We start from the raw sequence: 14,386 nt of genomic DNA on the forward strand, positions 1-14,386 counted from the left end.
GGTCATTATGTTCAAGGCTGAGATAGACAGATTTTTAATCAGTATGGGAATCGAGGGTTATGGGGATAAGGCGGGAAAGTGGAGTTGAAGATTATCACATCAGATATCCAAAGATGTGCGCGTTAGGTTGATTGGCCATGATAAAAATTGCCCTTAGTGTCCTGAGATGTGTAGGTTAGCGGGATTAGTGGGGAAAATATGTAGGGATATGGGGGTAGGGCCTGGTGGGAGTTTGGTCGGTGCAGACTCGATGGGCCGAATGGCCTCTTTCTGTACTGTAGGGTTTCTATGATTTCTATGAGATCAGTCATGATCTCATTGAATGGCAAAGTAGACTCGATGGGCCGAATGGTCTACTTCTATTCCTATGTCTTATAGATTTCTAGACACTAAAGGCATCAATGAGTATGGGGTGAGTGTGGGAGTATGGTGTTGAGTTGGAGGATTAGCCATGATCTGATTGAATGGTGGTACAGTCTCAAAGGGCCGAATGGCCTACTGCTCTTTAAATGAATTCATATCAGATGGAATGGCAGGGCAGGCCCAATGGACTGAATGGGCCTGCGGTCTAAATGTTGAACTGTCAGGAAATGTGTTTTATTTTAAGGCAAGAAGTAACGCAAGTCAAATTCAGTCTGACCATTGCAACATTTGTCACACCCGCTCCCCTTTGCCCCGACCCCGAGTGTTTCGATTGCCCTGCGGGGAGACAGAAGGACACGAGTTGTGAACAGTTATCAGGACTGGCAGTCCATCTCTCTCGGGAAAAGGATCTAGACAGGTCGAGTGAGTGGGTGCGGAGAATGGAATACAATACAGGAACACAAGTGATAGGAACAAGGATAGACCATCCACCCTGGCAAGCCTGGGTTTTTTTCTCTATTCATTTTACGGGATGTGGGCGTCACTGGCTGAACCCAGCATTTATTGCCCCATCTTTAACTGCCCTCCATTATAGAGGGCAGTTGAGAATCAGCCACATTGCTATGGCTCTGAAGTCAGATGTAGGCCAGACCAGGTAAGGACAGTTTCCTTCCCTAAAAGGGACATTAGTGAAACAGATGGGGTTTTCCGACAATGGTTTCATGGTCATCAGCAGACTTTTAATTCCCGATTTCTTTTATTGAATTCAAATTTCACCACCTGCCCGGGCGGGATTCGAACCCGGATCTTCCCCTGGGATCTGGATTACGAGTCCAGTGACAATACCGCTGCCTCCCCTACACATGGGTACACTATTTAATGAGATCTTGGGCGATTTTGGACTTCCACTTTCCCATTCCCCATAGGCCTTAAATCTCCGAGAGGCCAAAGATTTCTCAATTCCAGCCTCAAATTTATTCAACATTGAAGCACCCACATTGCTCTGTGGTAGAGAGTTCCAAAGATAACGCCAACACCACAGGGGAACTTCACAGTAAATTCATTGCAGTGCTAATGTAAGCCTTACTTGTGACTAATAAATAAAATAAACCTCTTTGAGTGAAGAAATTTCTCCTCATCTCAGTCCTGAATGATCAGCCCCTTGTCCCGAAACGATGCTCCCTTGATCTGTTCAATCCTTCCAACCAGCAGCAACAACCTTACAGAGTTTACCCTTTCCTGTCAGAATTGTACCTGTTTCAATGAGATCACCTCTCATTCTTCTAAACTCCAGATAGTATGGGCCCAATGTGGGAGAAGTATCCACTTTGGAAGGATAATAATTGAGCAGAATATTTTTTTCAAGTGGTGAGAGACTGATTACTGAAGAATTGGCCAAAAACAATGAGACACGTTGGCCAGGATTTTCAAATTCCATTCATCAGGACAAACACAAGAATGCCAAATTTCAAAGGCAGCAATGATTTACACTCCATGAAAAAAGGGTGCTGATTAGTTGGCAAGTCAAGTCTGATTGGTCGATGTGTTGCCATAGAGAACGCACCAGGGAACTACTGTTCCCTCAAGCTTTTGTTTTAATGCAAGAAAAGCACAATGCCTGGCCATGTTCCTTATTCTTGCAGAGGACAGGTTTCTATGCGTGAATAAATGTCACTTCTAGCAAGTGTATGGTGAGCCTGACTGATAATCTTTAATTGGTCCAGTAAGTAGTCTCACAACACCAAGTCAAAGTCCAACAGGTTTATTTGGTAGCATGAGCTTTCGGAGCGTTGCTCCTTCATCAGGACCCACCTGATGAAGGGGCAATGCTCCGAAAGCTCGTGCTACCAAATAAACCTGTTGGACTTTGACCTGGTGTTGTGAGACTACTTACTGTGCCTACCCCAGTCCAACGCCGGCAACTCATGGCTTTAATTGGTCGTTAGCTTAATTCCTAGCGCACTCAGGATTGTTCATACAGTGCTGCCCAATCACAGGATCACACCTAATGTTAGACATTATGTTCTGAGTGGCGGCGGAACAGTGGTTAGCACTGCTGCCTCGCTGCGCCAGGGGCCCAGGTTCAATTCTGGCCTTGGGTGACTGCCCATGTGGAGTTTGCACGTTCTCCCCGTGTCTGCGTGCGTTTCTTCCGGGTGCTCCGGTTTCCTCCTACAGTCCAAAGACGTGCGGGTTAGGTGGATTGGCCATGCTAAATTGCCCCTTTGTGTCAGGAGGACTAGCTAGGGTAAATACGTGGAAGTTACGGGGATAGGGCCTGGGTGCGATTGTTATCGGTGCAGGTTTGGTGGGCCGAATGGCCTCCTTCTGCACTGTAGGGAATGTATGTATGAGTTTTGCTAGCCCAAGCTGGTTGAGTACAGTTATCACTTTGCCTATTGTGATCAAAGGAACATGCTTTTGGGTATCACCAGGCACTTGGGGCATACGGCCTACAAATTGGCAATGCACTGGCATTGAAATGGGCAGATCGTGCCTTACGAGCCTGGTGGAGTTCTTCGAAAATGTGACTAAACACATTGACGAAGGGAAGGCGGTAGATATGGTTTATATGGATTTTAGCAAGGCGTTCGAGAAGGTCCCCCATGCAAGGCTTCTAGAAAAAGTGAGAGGGCATGGGATCCAAGGGGCTGCTGCCCGGTGGATCCAGAACTGGCTTGCCCAAAGGAGGCAGGGAGTGGGTATAGATGGGTCTTTTTCTAAATGGAGGTCGGTCACCAGTGGTGTGCCCCAGGGATCTGTTCTGGGACCCTTGCTGTTTGTCATTTTCATAAATGACCTGGATGAGGAAGTGGAGGGATGGGTTGGTAAGTTTGCCAACGACACGAAGGTTGGTGGGGTTGTAGATAGTCTGGAGGGATGTCAGAAGTTACAGAGGGACATAGACAGGATGCAAGACTGGGCGGACAAGTGGCAGATGGACTACAACCCAGATAAATGCGTCGTGGTCCATTTTGGTAGGTCAAATGGGATGAAGGAGTACAATATAAAGGGAAAGACTCTTACTACGGTAGAGGATCAGAAGGACCTTGGGGTCCGGGTCCATAGGACTCTAAAATCGGCCCCGCAGGTGGAGGAGGTGGTTAAGAAGGCGTATGGTGTGCTGGCCTTTATCAATCGAGGGATTGAGTTTAGGAGTCCGGGGATAATGATGCAGCTATATAAGACCCTCGTCAGACCCCACTTGGAGTACTGTGTTCAGTTCTGGTCGCCTCACTATAGGAAGGATGTGGAAAAGATTGAAAGGGTGCAGAGGAAATTTACAAGGATGTTGCCTGGATTGAGTAGCATGCCTTATGAGGATAGGCTGAGGGAGCTCGGTCTTTTCTCCTTGGAGAAATGAAGGATGAGAGGAGACCTAATAGAGGTGTATAAGATATGGAGAGGCATAGATCGGGTGGACTCTCAGAGGCTTTTTCCCAGGGTGGAAATGTCTGCTACAAGAGGACACAGGTTTAGGGTGCTGGGGGGTAGGTACAGGGGAGATGTTAGGGGGAGGTTTTTCACACAGAGGGTGGTGGGCGAGTGGAATCGATAGGGTCTTTTAAGAGACTCCTGGATGAGTACACGGAGCTTAATAGGATGGAGGGTTATAGGTAGGTCTAGAAGGGATGTGTTCGGCACAACTTGTGGGCCAAAGGGCCTGTTTGTGCTGTAGTTTTTCTATGTTTCTATATACCACTTTACTCAATTTGTGTGATAGGCACGATGGGTGGGATTTTCCGGCCTTGCTCACCACAAAACCGGAAAATCCCGCCCGAGGTCAGCGGACCTTTCCCTCGCCCGCTCCGATTCCCATGGCAGGTGGGACTGTAAAATTCATCCTGATGTCTTTTTCGCTTGGAAGTACCATCCTGTTCGGGGAAAATACTATTTATGTTGTCACAGGACTGGTAATCCAGTGTTCGAATCCAACCACGGCAGATGGTGAAATTTGAATTCAATAAACATCTGGAATTAAAAGTCGAATGATGACCATGAGCCCATTGTCGATTGCTGAAAGGTGGAAAAGAAGTGGAAGACCAGCCATGATCGTATTGAATCGAGGGGCCAAATGGCCTTACCCTGACCCCTCTTTCTTTGGTTGTTATGGTCTAACATGCAAGATTATCCTTAATACTGCTGTAACTTTACTGTCTTAAATTAGTCAAGAAAGTTATATTTCATTTGAGCTGAACTGCACCAGTCAGTTCCAGTATGAGATTGTTAACTGTAATACTCCGGCAATAACTCTGAGATATTGTCACAATAGAATCCCTACAGTGCAGAAGAGGCCATTTGACCCATCGAGTCTGCACCAACTCTGACAGAGCATCTCACCCAAGCTCTCTTCCCCACCCTATCCCTATAACCCCACACATTTAGCATGGTCAATCCACCCAACCCGTACACGAAGGCCCAAACTCTATCACCTCACCAGCCCTGGAATCGGTGCGGGCGAGGGTCCCACAACAGAAATCTCTGTTGACCTCGGGCGGGGTCTTACTGTCTCGCCCGAGCGAGTCCATAAAATTCCAAGTTAAGAGTCAATATAGCAGGACCAATTTACTTAATCTGCACATCTTGAACTGTGGGAGGAAACCGGAGCATCCGGAGGAAACCCACGCAGACACGGAGAGAACGTGCAAACTCCACACAGCCACCCGAGGCTGGAATTGAACCTGGATCCCTGGCGCTGTGAGGCAGCAGTGCTAGCCACTGTACCACCCTTGCAAGTATTTAAAAGCCAGCAGGGGTGATTAGAATCGCAAATGTTCATTAAAGGATTTGGAGGGCTATGTTAATTCCATTAAGAAAACAAAAACATTTTCCATGTGTTACTTTGGACACACCTCAAAGGCTGGAGTAGAGAAGAGTAAAGGACATCTGGAGCCACTGACGTTTAGTTCAACCCAAATTAGTGCTAATGACACGTCTCCTGATTGGTATCTGTTCTAGGCAATCAGCCTAACTAAATGCTTGCAGGAAAGCAACCACAAAGAGAGTGGTGTACCTCCCGAGTGCCAGTGTACACCGCGGCACCCCCCGAGCACCAGTGTACACCGCGGCACCTCCTGAGTGCCAATGTACACCGCGGCACCTCCTGAGTGCCAGTGTACACCGCGGCACCTCCTGAGTGCCAGTGTACACCGCGGCACCTCCTGAGTGCCAGTGTACACCGCGGCACCTCCCAGGCTGGCTGGGAAGATGTATTTTCCTGTGAGGTGCGTTTGTAGTTACTGAATGAGCCTCAGCTGTTGCAGGTGCCATCTGACACCTCAGGTGAATGTGAAAGAATAGATTGAAGGTACCCGTGATTATAGCAGAATCTTTTTTTTTTACACAACCCATTTATTTCCTTCCATATATTACCTTAGAGCCATAGAATCCTCGAGTGCAAACGGAGACCATTCAGCCCACTGAGTCCACAACAGCCCTCCAAAAGAGCATCTTACCCAGGCCCACCTCCCTGCCCTATCCCAGCAATCCTGCATTTACCGTAGTTAACCCACTTAACCTGCACATCTTTGGACACTAAGGGGCAATCTAGCATGGCCAATCCACTTAACCTACACATCATTGAAGTGTGGGAGGAAACCGGAGCACCCGGAGGAAACCCACGCAGACATGGAGAGAATGTGCAAATTCCACACAGACAGGCACCCAAGGCTGGAATCGAACCCAGGCCCCTCGCGCTGTGAGGCAACAGCGATCTGTTTGTGTCCCGAATTCCACATTCCCATCTATCCCGGATAACCTTGGACTCCCTTGCCTTAAAAATATTCAATGATCCCGCTTCCAGCGCCTTCCGAGGCAGAGTCCCAAAGTCGCACAACCCACAGAGAAGAAACTTTCTCTTCATCTCTGTCCTAAAAGGGTGACTCCTAATTTTGAAACTGTGTCCCCTAGTTCAGGACTCACTCAAGAGGAAACGTCCTTTCCATGTCCATCTTGCCGAGGATGTTCAGGATCTTATGTATTTCAAGTCACACTGCTTCACTTGCATGGTTCATGATACAGAGCGACGCCAACAGCATGGGTTCAATTCCCGTACTGGCCCCGCCTTCTCAACCTTACCCCTTGCCTGAGGTGTGGTGACCCCCAGGTTAAATCACCACCAGTCAGCTCTCCCCCTCATAGGGGAGAGCAGCTATGGTCATTTGGAACTATGGAGACTTTACCTTTAACAAATCCATTTCTGACCTTGGTGACCTCCCCTTCTTCCTTTCAGCGTCTTCAGTAAGCACCGAGTCGAAACTCCGATCCGGGTGTGGCCCGCAGGCCGTAGTGTGGAGACCCCTGGCCTAGTGATATTATCACTAAACTATTAATCCAGAAACTCAACTAGTGTTCTGGGGACCCGGGTTCGAATCCTGCCACAGCAGATGGCGGAATTTGAATTCAATTTTTAAAAATCTGGAATTAAGAATCTACTGATGACCATGAAACCATTGTCGATTGTCGGAAAAACCCATCTGGTTCACTAATGTCCTTTGGGGAAGGAAATCTGCCGTCCTTACCTGGCCTGGCCTACAAGGGGTGGCACAGTGGTTAGCACGGCTGCCTCACAGCATCAGGGACCTGGGTTTGATTCTTGGCTTGGGTCGCTGCCTGTGTGGAGTTTGCACGTTCTCCCCGTGTCTGCGTGGGTTTTCTCCGGGTGCTCCGGTTTCCTCCCACAGTCCAAAGATGTGTGGGTTAGGTTGATTGGCCGTGCTAAATTGACCCTAGTTTTGGGGGGATTAGCAGGGTAAATACGTGGAGCTACAGTGATAGGGCCTGGATGGGACTGTTGTCGGTGCAGACTCGATGGGCTGAATGGCCTCCTTCCGTACTGTAGGGGTTCTATGACTCTACATGTGACTCCAGAGCCACAGCAATGTGGTCGACTCTCAACTGCCCTCGGGCAACTAGGAATGGACAATAAATGCTGGCCAGCCAGCGATGCTCATGTCCCACGAATGAATAAAAAGAACCTGCTAAGTCTGGGAACTCCACCTCAATAAGGAACTCTGTCCTTCACTCATTATTATTAAGGCCCTGGAAAGTTTCAAAAGGAGCTTGAAGGTTCAGACGGGCAACAGTGAAACCAGGTTAGATCCTGCACTGGGACTCGCATGCCCATGCAATGTCTAAGCATTGTGAGTACACCCCATTCACAGAATCTCAGCAAGGGTTGCCAAATTCAGTTGCCCCTAATCCTGGAGGGTCTATCACATGATCTCCCTCCTCTAACCACCCCAACCTCACCGCCAATAAGAAAGCAAACAGACACTTCACTCCCAATGGGATAATCCGGGGCTGTCGGGCAAACAGAATGATTCCTTATCTCTGAACAAATTAGTTTATTATTTATCGAAGATAATTACTTTTATCTGAAGGTCTCATTACCTGGATTTAGTCCTGGTAGTGCTCGGGGGGATTAAGCTGTAACTTCCAGACAACCCAGGACAATCCTGGAGGGTTGGCTTGTGAACTCTGACCTCACTGCACCTTGCTGTAACAAAGGTCGGGTCCCTGACCCCACGTTTTCAATTGGAGATAGTGAAAACATCAATGGCCGATTAAACCTTTTAAAAATTCTTTCATGGGATGTGGGCATCGCTGGCTAGGCCAGCATTTATTGCCCATCCCTAATTGCTCTTGAGAAGGTGATGGTGAGCTGCCTTCTTGAATCGCTGCAGTCCGTCTGGTGTAGGTACACCCACTGTGCTGTTAGGGAGGGAATTCCAGGATTTTGACCCAACGACAGAGAAGGAACGGCCAATATATTTCCAAGTCAGGATGCTGAGTGACTTGGTGGGGAATTTGCAGGTGGTTGGGTGTTCCCCATGTATCTGCTGCCCTTGTTTTTCCAGATGGAAGTGGTCATGGGTTTGGAAGGTGCTGCCTAAGGAACATGGTGAATTGCTGCAGTGCATCTTGTAGATGGTACACACGGCTGCCACTGTGCATCAGTGCTGGGGGGAGTGAATGTCTAAGTTGGTGGATGGGGTGCCAACCAAGTGGGGGCTGCTTTATCCAGGATGGTGTTGAGACTCTTGCGCGCTGTTGGAGCTGCACCCATCCAGGCAAGTGGAGATTGTTCCATCACACTCCTGACTCGTGGATAATGCTTTGAGACACTGCAATCACTATTGACAACACATCCACCTGTAAATACTCTCCCTATTCCTTCAATGAAGAGATTAACCCAAGTAGGAAGTGCCATTAAAGAGTGGACTGTAGGGATTCTATGAATACTCTAGTGATGCGGATTATATCGAGAGTATGTCCCAGCACAGAGTGTATCAAAGACAGTTCAGACCAGTGAAGCTTGTAGCAAGAATAGTGACCCTGAGATCAGATTATAGTTACAGGAGGTGAGAGACCTTTTTAAATTCATTCATGGACATCAATTGCAAGGCCAGAATTTATTGCCCATCCCTAACTGCACCTCGAGAGGGCAGTGATGAGCCATCTTCTTGAACCACCCCAGTCCATCTGGCACAGGTACCCCCACACACAGTGAGGGGTTAAAGAGCCACCACATTGCTTGTAGCTCTGGAGTTACGTGAAGGCCAGACCGGGTAAGGGCAGCAGATTTAAAGTTAAAGTTAATTTATTAGTCACAAGTAAGGCTTACATTAACACTGCAATGAAGTTACTGTGAAATTCCCTCCGGTGCCTGTTCGGGTCAATGCACCAAAAGTCTTTCAGAATGTGGGAGGAAACCGGAGCACCCGGAGGAAACCCGCGCAGACACGGGGAGAACGTGCAAACTCCGCACAGACAGTGACCCAAGCCGGGAATCGAACCCGGGTCCCTGGCGCTGTGAAGCAGCAGTGCGACCCACTGTGCTAACATGCCGCCCCCTTCCCTGAAGGACGTTAGTGAACCAGATGGGTTTTTACAACAATCAGTGATAGTTTCATGGTCGCCATCACAGAGGCAAGCTTCTAATTCCTTACTTTTTAAAGTGGTAATTCATTGTATTTAAACTCCACCCGCTGTAGTGTTGGGATTGGAAGCCACATGTCCAGATCAGGGGCCTGGGCTTCCTGATTACTAACCCATTGGTGTCTCCATTACACCATCATCTGCCCATTAACAAAGTGTCAGCCACCGTCAACCAAAGATGTGCGGGTTAGGTGGATTGGCCATGCTAAATTGACCCTAGTTTCAGGGGGGATTAGCAGGATAAATATATGGGGTTACGGGGATAGGGTGGGATTGTTGTTGATGCAGGCTCGATGGGTCGAATGGCCTCCTTCTGTACTGTAGAGATTCTATGAAATCTATGAAACCACTGCATTTCATAGAGATCTTACAGTTGAGAAGAGGCCATTCGGCCCATCAAGCCTGCACCAACAACAATCCCACCCAGGCCCTATCCCCGTAACCCTCATGTATTTACCCTACTAATCCCCCTGACACCAAGGGGTAATTTAGCACGGCCAATCCACCTAACCTGCACACTTTTTGGACTGCGGGAGGAAACCGGAGCACCCGGAGGAAACCCACGCAGACGCGGGGAGAAATGTGCAGACTCTGCACAGACAGTGACCTGAGGCTGGAATCGAATCTGGGTCCCTGGCGCTGTGAGGCAGCAGTGCTAACCCACTGTGCCACCGTTTCGATGAGTGCCACTCATTGGAATTATAATCCAGCATGCAAAGAATTGCTAGAATCTGATCCTAACTGTTACCTATTGTTGACAGCGAGTCGCGTCACCGATATAATCTGTCCTGCCACCCAGCCTTGACAAGGTCTGCATTGGCAGCAACCGTCATTGTTTGTACAGTCACCTACACTCACGAGGCTCTCTCTCCACTGTCACCTACTGGTGCTATGATGTCTATTGCCGTACACAATACATCAAGAGTAGATGACTGCTCAAACCCCCTCTAGTGACAACAATAACTTGCATTCATAGTAAAACATAGTAAAACAACACATATCACTTCACTGGAGTGTGAACCCAGCCACATGAGGAGATAGTAAGACAAATATCCAAAAGCTTGGTCAGAGGGATAGATTTTAAGGAGCGTATTAAGACAAGAGACAGTCATAGTCATAAGGCGGAATTCCAGAACTCAAGGGTTCAGCCAGCAGAAGGCCTGGCCGTGGAGGGCATTAAAAGCCAGAGATGTACAAGCTGCAGGTTTGAAAGATGACTCAGAGTTGTGAAACTGAAACAGGTTACAGAGCGGGGGATCGAGCCAGGGGTGGGTGAGAGAGGGTGGGGAAAGAGGCCAGGGAAGGTTTTGAAAGCCGGGATGAGAATATGAAAATCAAAAGTCCCACAGGAACCGGGGGCTGATGTGCATCAGTGCACACAGGAGTGATGTGTGGCGGAGGGGGGGGGAGGGACGGACTCACTGGGAGTTAGGATACGGGGAGCTGAGCTTTTTCGAGAGGGTGGTGTAGCAGCCCCACAGGGGTGCGGGGGGGGGGGGGGTGGGGGGGGGGGGGGGGGGATAGTGCGGCCTAATAACAAAGGTCTCAGGAGCTGAGGTGAGGTCGGGCAATGAGACGGAGGTGGGTACAGGCAGCGTTGGTACGCATTAGTGGTCAGAAAGAAATTGCAGGGTCAAACACAAGATCAAAGTTTCAAATACCTCGGTTCAACTCAGCCAACAGAGGAGGCAGCTCGCCACGGGATTTTCCAGTCCCACCGATGTCTACGGCAATTTGTGTTGCTTGCCTGTTCGACCTGTCAGGGAGTCCTCCACGGGGGAGTTGGGGGGGGGGGGGGGGGGGGGGGTGGAGGTGGTTGGCTCCTCCTCCGGGTCCCTAAGATCCCGCCAGCAGTAAGGGCTTGAAAGTCCCACCCGATGGCCTTGACCTTCCCGGTATTTAGTTGGCAGAAACCTGGGCTGGACCAGTCCCTGGTGTCAGACAGGCAGGCAGTGTGACAAATCCACGACAGTGCAAAGGTCGAGAGAGAGGCGCTGGCGAGGTCACGCTGGGCATCGTCAACGAACGTGTCACTGACTATATGTTTTCACACCATGTCACGAAAGGGCTGAATGTAGATGAGAAAGGAGGGGTGGGATTTTCCAGTCGCACGCATCCCAAGACTGGAAATTCCTGCTCCGGGTCAACAGACCTTTAAAACAATTTTCTGTCCCGCCCTCTATGATTCCCACGGTGGGCAGGATGGGAAAATTCCACCCAAGGTGGGGCCAGGGCTGGATCCTTGGGCTCAGGGTGTGGGGAAGAGTACCTGAGTTAACAGTGTGGAAGCCAGGAGAGATTGCATTGCAAATGATTTAGTTAAGAACAGGAGTTGCGCTGGGCGAGAGAGAGGGAGGAGAGATTGTTTACCACTATAACAGCCATATCAATGTCATCTACAACTGAAAGGTATCAGTACAGACTGTGCTGAGAGCAGGATACAGCACAGGAGTGTATTGAAATACAAAAATACATTCAGCAAGATACTGGCAATGAAGAGAGAACATAGTTATTTCAGTAATAGTGAGAGAGGGGATAGTGGCTAGTACAGTGCTGGCAACAGACGCATAACAGCTGAACATATCGAGACATGAGTGAAGTGGAGAGAGTACAGTGTGTGTGTGCATGAGTACATCGGTGTGTATATCTGCTTGTGGTTGTGTGCGCGCGCGTCCATGTGTGTGTGTGTCTCTATATCTTTGTGGGATACTCACACGACCCACAGGGCAGTGATTGTGGAGACGGAGAGGCTAACGGGCAGGATGAGCCAGGCTGTCATTCCAGGAGACAGGCAGATTCTGGCACGGTGAGAGACATGTGGACTGTCTCAGTCTGTCACTGCAAACACAACCAGGAGCAGGAGTTAGAGAGTCACACTGGAACCAGGAGCAAGAGAGACTGCAGCCCAGCACAAACCCACCCCCAATAAACACAGCCCAGCACTAACACACCCCCAATAAACACAGCCCAGCACAAACACACCCCCAATAAACACAGCCCCAGCACAAACCCACCCCAAATAAACACAGCCCCAGCACAAACCCACCCCCAATAAACACAGCCCCAGCACAAACCCACCCCAAATAAACACAGCCCCAGCACTAACCCACCCCCAATAAACACAGCCCAGCACAAACCCACCCCCAATAAACACAGCCCGGCACTAACCCACCCCCAATAAACACGGCCCCAGCACTAACCCACCTCCAATAAACACAGCCCCAGCACTAACCCACCTCCAATAAACACGGCCCCAGCACTAACCCACCCCCAATAAACACGGCCCCAGCACTAACCCACCCCCAATAAACACGGCCCCAGCACTAACCCACCCCCAATGAACACAGCCCAGCACAAACCCACCCCCAATAAACACGGCCTCAGCACTAACCCACCCCCAATAAACACAGCCCAGCACAAACCCACCCCCAATAAACACAGCCCCAGCACTAACCCACCCCCAATAAACACAGCCCAACACTAACCCACCCCCAATAAACACAACCCAGCACTAACCCACCCCCAATAAAAACAGCCCCAGCACCAACCCACCCCCAATAAACACAGCCCCAGCACTAACCTACCCCCAATAAACACAGCCCCAGCACTAACCCACCCCCAATTAACCCACCCCCAATAAACACAGCCCCAGCACTAACCCACCCCCAATAAACACAGCCCCAGCACTAACCCACCCAAGCACAAACACAGCCCCAGCACTAACCCATCCCCAATAAACACAGCCCCAGCACTAACCCACCCCCAATAAACACAGCCCCAGCACTAACCCACCCCCAATAAACACAGCCCCAGCACTAACCCACCCCCAATAAACACAGCCCAATAAACACAGCCCAGCACTGATCCGGCCCCATTAATAAATCTTACTCATTCTCTGCCTTTTTTCTGCTTGTGTTGAGTTCTCCCTGCGCTCAGCTGCTGTTTTTACACAGATGGGATTTCGCTTCATTCAGCTCAGCCCCGTCTCCAGAGTTCGGTACAGCCCCAGAGAAATAGAAGCCCCTCTCCCTCCCCCTCTCTCTCTCTCCGTCCCTCCTCCTCTCTCCATCACTTACTGGTGTAGATCTTGCTCCGGGGACCCCCAGCCTCCGGGTAGTGTCAGCTCCACATCAACTCCTGCAACTTCACTGCTCCAAAAGCAGCTTCCCTTCCCTTCTGCAGCTACAGCCCGAGTGGGCCAGTGCAGCGCTAGAGGGCTCCTCTGAGACTGGGATAGACTGAGATAGACAGAGTGCGAGAGACACTCAGAGAGAGGGAGTGTGCGAGAGACACTCAGAGAGAGGGAGTGTGCGAGAGACACTCAGAGAGAGGGAGTGTGCGAGAGACACTCAGAGAGTGGGAGTGTGCGAGAGACACTCAGAGAGTGGGAGTGTGCGAGAGACACTCAGAGAGAGGGAGTGTGCGAGAGACACTCAGAGAGTGGGAGTGTGCGAGAGACACACAAAGAGAAAGAGAGAGACAGACTCAGTGAGAGAAACACTCAGACAGACAGAAAAAGATACACTCACAAAGACAGAGACCCTCACAGAGAGACACAGGTACACTGACAGTGTAAGAGACAGAGAGAGACTCAGGAACACTCACAGAGAAAAGAGAGAGACACACAGGTACACTGACAGGGGAAGGGACAGAGAGAAGAGGCTGAGACAGATAGACTGATAGGGGAAAAGATAGAGAGACAGTGACATACACTCAAAGGGCAAGAGAGAGACAGAGACAGGGATAAACTAACAAGAAAAAGACAGAGAGCTAAAATAACTGAAAAATTTAGATGGCGAAAGAGGGACAGGCACTGATAAAACAGACAGAGACTGGTAAACTTACAGGGAGGTCTGACTGAGAGAGAGCGAGGGAGTGGGGGGGGGGAGGAGGCAAGAGAAGGGCAGATGGAGAAATAAGCTGAGACTGGCTGGGAGACTGACAGAGAGACTGAGGGAGACAGAGTGGGAGAGAGGGAGTGACAAAGAAGCTGATTCTGTAAAGAGACTGAGAGGGGCAGACCGGAAAACTGAAGAGGCAGCAGCAACTATGGAAGAGAGAGCCAGGGACTGCAAGAGAATGA

The 14,386-nt window shown here is 49.7% G+C and overlaps 1 protein-coding gene across 4 annotated transcripts in view; it reads right to left on the minus strand.

Moving 5' to 3' along the window:
* LOC144480316 (transmembrane protein 150A) overlaps positions 1–13,555 on the minus strand; it is a 94,435-nt gene extending 80,880 nt beyond the window's left edge. For 2 of the 4 annotated variants that reach the window (XM_078199671.1, XM_078199669.1), the window contains exons 1-2: positions 13,380–13,555; positions 12,018–12,141 (exon numbers count right to left, since the gene is read on the minus strand). In XM_078199671.1, coding sequence (XP_078055797.1) covers positions 12,018–12,082 — 65 coding nt within the window. In that variant the 5' untranslated portion in view covers positions 12,083–12,141; positions 13,380–13,555. The other 2 variants (XM_078199673.1, XM_078199670.1) reach the window with 2 other exon arrangements.
* Positions 13,556–14,386: the final 831 nt, after the last annotated feature.

Source organism: Mustelus asterias, chromosome 28 (genome assembly GCF_964213995.1).
Source record: "Mustelus asterias chromosome 28, sMusAst1.hap1.1, whole genome shotgun sequence".
In the NCBI taxonomy this organism is placed as follows: domain Eukaryota; kingdom Metazoa; phylum Chordata; class Chondrichthyes; order Carcharhiniformes; family Triakidae; genus Mustelus; species Mustelus asterias.